Here is a 10,312-nt window from a genome sequence, read left to right as displayed (position 1 = left end):
AGCAGAAATGTTGATATAGCTCAGCATCAACCGAAGGAAACCAAAAGGGTTCTGCTCCTGCGTTATACGAGATGATAACGGTATTGCGAACTTCGTTGGGATAGGGAAGTCTAGCACGATACGTCGAGGGTCGAACAACTCTACTATCGCCGTCGTTTCCATTGGAGAGAGTTCCCGCTACGCTATCACCGTTGACGGTGCCGCCGACATCGCAGCCACCAACATACCCTGGTTTTGTTAACTCGATATTCATTGGCTTCATCACGGACCATGTTTTGGTTATTGGTTTATTTTTATATTACGCATTGATCTTCGGCACAAATGTCGAAACAAGTCTTTATTCATTATAGGTTTTCTATTACTGTATTATTGTTACTAGTGGGTCCAGGTTGTGGAGTGAAAGTATGATGTCAATAATGGATTTGCCCTTTCGGATCGGAAACAACACTTCATTGCAAATGAAAAAAATATATAAACCTCCTAAGTGAGATGTAGTTACTGGAAAATAAGTAAATGAAAAGTTATTTGAAATGAAACAAAGTTTACATTTTACCCATTCCTCGCTATTGAGTATGAGCTATTGTTTCGTTATTTGCGCCTTGGTTATCGTTCTCACATTGTTACACTCACGAGGCATGGCTGCCGTTAACTTTTTCCAGTTTCTTTTTCTCTTGACCAATATGTGACGAACGGATGATTTTGTAGTGTTCCAATCTTTTATGATGTATTTCATGCACCCCTTGTGATACTTGCAAATCTATAGTTTGCTACTGCAATATGATATCGGCTACCCATTCTAGGCTGAGTAATATGCTCGGAGTTTGCGAATGCAGGCACTGGTCAATTTCAGAAATTAACTGAAACAGTCTTTTACAAACCGTCAATCCGACAAGTGATATAGTGAATGTACTCGAAAAATTGTGCGACGATGTAGTTCCTCTACTATTTGTCGTTTAAATATTCAATTCGTTTGATTTTCGTGCAAGTCCGTGGAAAGTTACGACTAGGAACCCTAATTCATACCATGTATAAATAGAACAACTTTTACAGAGAAAACAAGTGATTTTTAACATTACTTTTAACACTTAACTTAAACAAAGCAGTGTTGTATGTGCAAAAATTTATTTAATTAATTCAATGTAGAAAAATCCTTCAAATCTTAGTGGAGTGTAGGACGGGCTACAGAGTATCATAAGGTTTTGACGAAGTAGTTCATAGGACGGCGATATGATGGTACGAATAATTTTTAGGTTTTCACTTTTAATTGCCGTACTAACCGTTGTGATCCAAACGTTGGTCGTGAAAGGTAAAGTAATATAATATAATATTTTATAGTGCTACAATATTATTGAGGGAAATGTAAAAGGACGTTCAATAAATGCTTGACTCATGTAGAATCCGGACTCACTTTTCATTTTATATAAGCGATCTTACCTTTACCTTACTTTGCATTTTTTTAAAGTCTTTTTTTTGTATATACGTGTCTGTGAATGGCAGAAACATAAATGTTTAAAAAAATATGTGCTAAAAGGAAACCGAGGGAAAAATCATGTATATTTTTGTTACTCTTTGTTATTGTTTCTCAATATTTATGTTTACTAGTAAAATATGTACAGTTTGATTCTCTCCTTGCTCCTTTTTCGGTTAAAACATATTAAGATTTTTTATAGTACTTCATGGCGGGTTAAAGGGGTTGGAAAGAAACTTGCTGCTTTTCATGCAAAAAAGTGGATTACTCAAAGTCATTATCACTTGGAAAAGTTCATTGTCGATCAAATGGCCTTTGCTCGTATCAAAATCATTGATAACGTGGATTACAAAACGCGTCACTTTATTTCCAGCTGCTGATGATATTTTTGTTGTCGAGGATAACGAACCAGAAATAGTTCCACATGACGAAACTACAAATCTAACAGTTGGTTATGTAGTGCTTGAGTTTGGTATAACTTGGAACATCACCTGTACATCTGATCAACCCATAATTTGGACGTATTTTGAAGCATCGTACGATTGGGTAAAGGCATTACATTAGCATAATGTCCATTAAAATACCTGTTTCATATGACATCTGCATAAATTGACAGGAGCCAAATGTAACCACCACGGAAATCATTTCGGAAAATGCGTATAGACCGTACAGAAGCGTGCTTCATATTAGAAATACATCAGCTGCAAGTGTTGGCCGATATTATTGCGTGAATTCTGCGGCTTGGCCAGAGAGGCAGAAAATACTGTTAGACGCATTGGTAACCGAAAATTCGGCAGTTACTCTATATGTATACGTGAATGACACACAGCAGAATTTGGTGCCTTTAAACGGAGGGCTTACCTTCATTGTTTATCCCCACGAAAATGTTTCTTTTCCCTGCAAACCATCGCAGCCTGGGATTTACCCGAGACTCTGCACCGATGATAAGCCGAACGTAAGTATGGATGGTCTGTGCCACTCGAAATGATCATAGGATCTCTCGTATTATTGCTTTTACTCCTCAGATTTGTTTTAATATCACTGATCCAACCAAGGGATTTATACTGCACTATGATGAGTTCAAGCCTAAGAGATTACAGTTATACTGCAAATTTAACAACAAAATAATCTACAAAATGTACTTATTTAGAGGTGAGTGTATGTTTGTTAGAAGTAGTTCTTATGACATTTCTGCACAAAAACAGATGGGAGTGTAACTGTACTGTTTATGAATTATAAGATAAAAGGTTATAATTTAACAAATTCATCATTTGAAAGCTGTAAGGCGAAAGCTGCTGGTTTCTTCAATGAAAGGAATGGAAAATAGGACTATATACCTTGAATCATCCCTCACGCTAACTTGCAGTTTCCTGTATGAGTGGCATGTCCCTGAGATCAGATGGAAAGTTCCTCCATATAGTCGACACATCAGAAAGGTAGCTATCAGAGCATTTGCTTATGTCATTCACTTATAACGGCACTCTCTACTGATATTTCAGGACGAAAGAATTAAAATTCGTCGCCTAGATGTGATGAAGAACTCGACGGAAACGGATGAGTATCTTGCAACACAGGAGCTTTTTATAGAAAAGGTTTCGTACGAGGACGACGGAAACTATCGATGCGAAATATCAACAGATGATAACTTTCTATATGATAGTTACAATTTGTACGTTCGCCAATCTGGTAAAGACTATGTGAAGCTAATGGAAAAGACCAAAACCGGAATTATTAACTGGAAGCAAAATGACACTAACATATGGAAACCCATTGAAATATCCGTACAGTATCGATCATATCCTCGAAATATTTCGTATACTTGGTTCAAAAATAATGAAGAATTAATAATTAAAAAAACTGAAAACACGAGATATGTGTTGAAGAAATCGAAATACAATATCAGACTAACGATACTCGAACCGACGGTCCATGATACGGATGTGTACAGCGTTACTGTCCATGCTGGAGACGCATCAAAACGCTGCAATGTATCGGTTTTCGCATACGGTGAGTTTTGATCTATGAATTGAGAGTATAGAATGAACTAGTTACACTTAGTTTTACGTTTTACAGCTAAGCCAACGGTGGAGCTGACTAGTATTGAAGCGGGACCGAACGAAACTGTCCAATATGTATGCAGTAGTACAGGTTACCCTTTGCCAGAGATACAGCTTTGGTTTAAACCTTGCGATGATGTCCCTTGGCAGAACTGTTCGATAGAGGAGACACGGTCAACAGGGTGGAATGAGGTAATGATAATTTAATAGTTTGTTAATGATAATAGCTTGTCTTGCTTTTGCCTTTTTACTTATACTTATACCAATACTGGTTGCGTTTGATTATGGACATAGACTGAGAACGAGCGGAAGGATACGTTGATTTCAACATCGCGCGTCTATATCAAAATAGCGAATCAGTCAGGAGTGGTCTACTGTGCGGCTCAAAATTCCGAAGGAAATGCAACTGCCCGAGCAGATTTGCTTGTTAGCGATCAGATAATAGAGAGAGTCACCTTGAAGCTCGTACATCCTCAAACGACAGCGACCATCGGAGACAACATAACGATTTCTTGTTCAGCTGTGGTTTACTATTATACCAATGAGACATTTTTTGAGTACAAGGGTAAAAAGCTGAACGAATCCAAACGGATATGGGCTTCAAATGTCAGCTACGTTGAGAGTCCATCATATGTGTGGGAGGCAAATTTCATCATCGAAAATGCTACTCTAGGAGATTCCGGTAACATTTCATGTTTTGTGGAGAATCGAAATGGAACAACTAAACGTTACGATTTCAATTTGACGATTTATACGCCAAAAGCAGCGACAATAGAAAACCATTTGAGTGTTGAAAGTTTTTCATATGATTTGGATAGTCCAATTGAGCTAGTTTGCAATATCGGTGGAGTTCCCGAGCCTCAAGTCACATGGGTCAAGGTTTATGATTCAGGCGAAGAAGAGCTCATTCCAGAAAAGAATGACAAAAACATAACTATAAAGAAGCAAAAGAATCGCAGTGTGCTCACCGTCGCCAAATTGCAGTACAACGATACTGGGGAGTATAAGTGTACAGCAGAGAACAAGATGAAGGTTGTCTCGAAGTCCTGGAAGGTGAACATACGCCGTAAGTTAAACATTTATAGATTCGTCGTGATCAAAGCAGTATATCTTATTTCAGGACCTTTTCGTTCTCTTTACAGCTGCTTGGTTAAAAGAGTTTATGATATTTTCCATCGTATCTCTGCTCCTTCTGTTGATAGCAGCAGTAGTACTGTTTATTCATTTCTATTACAAAAAGAAAAAGGAGGTGGAAGCCATGAAGGAGGCCGGTTTGGCATACTTTGAGGAAGGAAACCTGGACTGTTACAATCCTGCTTTGGCGCTAAACGAGCAGGCTGATCTCCTGCCGTACAATGCGGATTATGAGTTCCCGTTAGAAAGTCTTGTGCTTTTAGAACAGCTTGGCGCTGGTGCGTATGGTGTGGTGATGAAAGCAAAGGCCATTGGTATAAAGGAACACGAGAATGAAACAACAGTGGCTGTGAAAATGGTTAAAAAGCAAGCCGACAATGAGGCTATCCTGGCGCTTGTTACGGAACTCAAGATAATGATTCATTTAGGCCAGCATGTGAATGTTGTCAACTTACTTGGTGCAGTTACTAAAAACATTAGCAAACGTAGGTTGGAAACCGTCATCAGGAAGTAAGGCAATTTGAGCTAATACTAGATTTTTTATAGGAAAACTGATGGTTATCGTCGAATTTTGTCCACTGGGCAGTGTTCAAGACTTTTTATTGAAATGTCGGCCACACTTTATCAACCAAATCATTCCAGAAACGGGAGAGATAAACCGGCTACGTCGGTCAGAGTCAGGTAACCTTTACAATAGGTAAGGCGCATGGTTTAATATTTTATCATTTTGTCTGATCTAATTGATACGGAATCATTCTGTTTATCCAGTCATGGATTGAAATATGTAAAGCTGTACTTTGGCACCAAAAATATTGTCGCAACGCGGGATCATGCGCAAGGCGAATCATCACAACAAGTGTATCAGAGAAAGCGATCAGATACTAAAAATGTAGAACACCGAAGCTCCGATTTGCAGTACATGGAAATGAGTGGGCGGAAGAATACAAAAGCTTCGGCAATATCCATGAAGACATCTGATTGCGTTGGGGAGTATACGAGCATGGATGGACGAACTGAAGATGTAGAGCCTATTGTTCCAATGAACAAGGAAGAGCCAATAAGATCCGTCAATACGACTGATCTGATTTGTTGGGCAGTCCAGGTCGCAAGCGGAATGGAGTATCTTGCATCGCGAAACGTTCTGCACGGTGATCTTGCTGCCCGAAACGTGCTAGTGTGCCACGACAACGTTGTGAAGATATGCGATTTCGGTCTCGCACGATCGATGTATAAATGCGATAAATACAAGAAGAAGCAGGAGGCACTATTGCCATTCAAATGGCTTGCGCTGGAATGTATAAGCGATCATGTGTTCAGCACATACTCGGACGTGTGGGCCTATGGTGTCTTCTTATGGGAACTCTTTTCGTTGGCCAAATCACCATATCCAGGAATGGACGCCAATGAAGAGCTGTACAACAAGTTATTGGAAGGATATCGCTTAGAAAAGCCACGTTATGCAAACCAGGCCATTTATGATATCATGCTTCCCTGCTGGAATGAAACACCAGACTCTCGACCTTCGTTTCAGGAGCTGAAACAGCAATTCAATGCCATGTTGCCAGACGAAATACGAGAGGTGAGTAGTTTAAAGGATTCGATAGATCATCTCCCTAATTTTCAATCATTGTAGCACTTATCGAAACTCAATGAGCCGTACGTAGCGTTGAATGCAGAGAAAATTAAACGTGGTGTCAAAGACTATTTGGCTAATATTGGAGCTACGGATAAATTGATTGGATCTCCTCCAGATTATGTGAACATCGCGGCTTCTACCGACACTCCTGGTAAGTGTTACTTGTTTTGATAAAAGATGCTATGTGCAGCTTTACACGCACAATTTCATCGTTTTTCAGATACTCCGCAGCATAATTATGAAAATTTTCTCAACATGACATGTAATGGGGCGAATCGAACCAGTGAAATCAGAAAAAGTATGACAGGAGAAATGATTGAACTTTCAACAACGAGTGAGATGGTCAGTAAAGAATGTATGCAACTGTCTACGATGCCACCAAGTTGCAGCAGCCGCACTCCCGAACCTTTCGAATCAGAGGCATCTGATGATGATGAGGGCGAGTCATCCAAAATGTGTCCTATGTATGCCGTCAGTAATCCTGGGTACATTACATTCACTAAAGATGACTGAAATCACTAGTTAAATGCTTTGATTCAGAAGGCTTGTGATGATGAATAGTGAAGTGCAGAATAATTAATTAATATATGATCAATCGATCTGCTCTACAATGAGCTACTACCGAAAATGTAACCATAAAATTATGAAAAATACTACTCGGCGAATTATGCTCATACTACGAGTGTTTTTTTTGTTTTCTTCGTTTGACAAACTAGATGCAATACTAATGTACGAACCTGAAGAAAGTCCTCAGGAGCAGTGTGGGACTCTCACCCACTAAACCACTAGCTTGGTTTCCCGTTACCACCCTGCTGCTGTATGCCTCTTTCGAGATGACTCGCAGCGAGGGTGGCAGTGCCGAGGCACTTGCACCGCGAAAACACAGGTCTGAAACGACTATATTTTTTGAAGTGACGTTGTTCAAACCACCCTACATACTCGTCACTCCCAAAAATGTTCCTGCCAAATCTAAGACGGACCGTGCCTAAGCACCTAAAGGTTGCGCCAAGGCACAGGCTTTCCCCCAGCCACAGTGGGTCTCAAGGTCGGCGCGGGTCGCCGAAAAGCCCACGCGGATGTCCGAGGAACATCCGCTTGTTTTCCCTTTTACCTCTGCATTTGTTGCTGGTCCTCGCCAGCGGCCTGAGAGCGCTGGAATTCCCGCCATTCCACGCGTAGCCTCTTCTTTATGCGGCCAACGCAGATGCTAATGGTGTCGAAAGCCTTCCTGCTCTCACACATCCGCTGCACTACGTTTTCAACCCTTACCCCTCCTCCTAGAGCTGCGTCCATCTCTGTCCTGGCCTCTTCAAACCTGACGAGCAAGACATGCTCTGGGGACTCAACAACGCCCACGCAGGTTGAGCAGTCCGGCGACGGCGCACATTTTCGCACTCTCGCTGCCAGCGCTGCAGCGACCTGCGTCTCGCCTCCGTTCAAATGCCCGCCGTTCCACGACCCTGTCCTCGTCGATGAGGATCCCAACGGGGATCATACCGGTAATCACACTAATGGCCGCGAAGGATACGGTTCAGAAGGCACCCGCAACCCTAATCCCAGTAAGCCGGTGGATGCGGTTTAGCTCGACCAGATTCCGCTTTGTCGACAGAGCCTCTGCCCATGCAGGACCCGCGTAACGCAGTACCGAGGTGACTACGCTGGCTAGTAGCCTCCTCCTCGAACAACTGATGCCTCCCGCTCCACGCATAATGGCAGAAAGGGCCCCACGCGCCTTAGTGGTAGCATGATCAACGTAGCTGCCGAAGGTAAGCCTGCAATCTACCATCACCCCGAGGTACCTGATCGCTTCCTGAGACCGAACCACTAGATTATCGATCTTAATCGATACCTCTTGGACGGCCTGTTGGCCACAAACAAGCATTACCTCGGTTTTATGACGAGCTACCTCAAGCCACACTCCAGACATCCACGATAATGAAATTTCATTTTCAATAACAGTGCTGACAACCTATAAAAAAACAAAATTAAAGATATCTCTTAACGCGAACAATTTGGACCCCGTGTGACCTTACTTTTTGGACACAGTAGTAGTTGCTGTGGTCAACTAAGATCGCTCGTTGCAGAAGCATTTCCTCTTCTACTTGTCATATTATGAAAAACTGTTTATTTTCTGACTTCTGTGTAGCGATACTGTTTTATTGATTGGTGGCATCTTCGATACAGTCGGTAACCCCATCTCCGCTCTCAATGCTCTACAATCCGAATCACTGGCTGGGCTTATGATTATCGGTAGCAGTGAAACGACCCTACCACGAACACTGACAACAAATGCGGTCCCTTGTCACGGACGATTTCCGATATAACGATGCCCAAGGAAGATTTCTTATATAATGGAATAGAAATATTTGTTACAATGGAACAATGAAATAGAAATTAATAAACGTGGCTCAGTCCTTAATAGGGAATAGCGTTATTAAGCTTTATTCTTTTTGCATCAACGATTCTGGCCCGCTCAGATTAAAACGGAAACAGTGGTTTCCATTACAGAGTGGTACGGTCGGTAATGAGAGGAGGCCCCCCTTTAGGAATGATTATTTTTTGTTCTCCGTCTAAAAGATCATGAGTTACTGGCGTTGGACGGATGGTATTCAACATTGGAATTTCCGTTGTGAGCTTCTCACGGTGCTTGCTGCTACTGGGTAGATGCACATCGCGAATATTTGGACTGGGAACTGGCGGTTTTTCCCCCGACATTTTAAGATAGCCTATGACCTCTCTTATTTCTGAAACTGAAAGCAAGTCAAATTTAAGGAAATTGATAATTCAACACTGCTGTAGCGAACTATACCGTGCTCTTGGTTTGGTACTGGAGGATCCTCCTGTTTCGGTGATTTGCGGCTCCCCGCAGAGTCTGTCGCCCCTTGTTTGATTGTCTCTGCGTTCATCTCCAAGTTTGGTTCATTGAGTTCCAAATAGTGCTGCAATGGATTGAGGTTGAAATCTATTGTAGCAACAAGCTGAGGTCAATCTCAAGTAGTTACTTACAGCTCGAAACTCCTCCGTTAACATCGCACTGAATCGTCTCTTAAAGTCTTTGAAGGATGGCCGAGAGTTCCATTTATACCAATAGCGCTTCTCATTTATCGCAGCCTCCACAGTGTTCTCGGATTTATTGTTGGCATCCGCAATATCGTTGCTTACCCCGTTACTGCTACCAATACCCTGTTTTCCACCTCTTTTGCTGATCTTGTTTATGTTTTCCGGAAGAGGGGTGCGTTTTTTTTTTTTTTTTTTTTTTATTCGTTTAACAAACTAGATGGAATACTAATGTACGAACCTGAGGAAGGTCCTCAGGAACAGTGTGGGACTCTCACCCACTAAACCACTAGCTTGGTTTCCCGTTACCACCCTGCTGCTGTATGCCTCTTTCGAGATGACTCGCAGCGAGGGTGGCAGTGCCGAGGCACTTGCACCGCGAAAACACCGGTCTGAAACGACTATATTTTTTGGAGTGACGTTGTTCAAACCACCTTACATACTCGTCACTCCCGAAAACGTTCCTCCCAAAACTAAGACGGACCGTGCCTAAGCACCTAAAGGTTGCGCCAAGGCACAGGCTTTCCCCCAGCCACAGTGGGTCTCAAGGTCGGCGCGGGTCGCCGAAAAGCCCAGGCGGATGTCCGAGGAACATCCGCTTGTTTTCCCTTTTACCTCTGCATTTGTTGCTGGTCCTCGCCAGCGGCCTGAGAGCGCTGGAATTCCCGCCATTCCACGCGTAGCCTCTCCATTATGCGGCCAACGCAGCTGCTAGCGGTGTCGAAAGCCTCCCTGCTCTCACACATCCGCTGCACTACGTTCTCTACCCTTACCCCTCCTCCTAGAGCTGCGTCCATCTCTGTCCTGGCCTCTTCAAACCTAGGGCAGACAAACAAGACATGCTCTGGGGACTCAACAACGCCCACGCAGGTTGAGCAGTCCGGCGACGGCGCACGCTGTATATGGTGGAGATACTTCCTGAAATACCCATGTCCCGATAGGAACTGGACAAGACTGGGG

At 42.6% G+C, this 10,312-nt stretch overlaps 1 protein-coding gene across 1 annotated transcript; it reads left to right on the top strand.

Annotated features, from left to right (window-relative positions):
• The first annotated feature begins 880 nt into the window (after window positions 1-880).
• On the top strand, window positions 881-6,962 carry LOC125949904 (vascular endothelial growth factor receptor 2-like). The gene is made up of 13 exons (XM_049677382.1): window positions 881-1,306; window positions 1,842-2,014; window positions 2,085-2,423; window positions 2,494-2,620; window positions 2,747-2,904; window positions 2,968-3,475; window positions 3,542-3,717; window positions 3,820-4,591; window positions 4,668-5,144; window positions 5,206-5,356; window positions 5,428-6,238; window positions 6,293-6,446; window positions 6,516-6,962. Exons 1-13 carry the CDS (start codon window positions 1,228-1,230, stop codon window positions 6,806-6,808), a joined length of 4,218 nt encoding a protein of 1,405 aa, XP_049533339.1. The 5' UTR covers window positions 881-1,227; the 3' UTR covers window positions 6,809-6,962.
• Window positions 6,963-10,312: the final 3,350 nt, after the last annotated feature.

Source organism: Anopheles darlingi, chromosome 2 (assembly GCF_943734745.1).
Source record: "Anopheles darlingi chromosome 2, idAnoDarlMG_H_01, whole genome shotgun sequence".
Lineage (NCBI taxonomy): Eukaryota > Metazoa > Arthropoda > Insecta > Diptera > Culicidae > Anopheles > Anopheles darlingi.
Note: the sequence above shows the minus strand (reverse complement) of the source record. Positions and strands in the feature narration are given on the sequence as shown.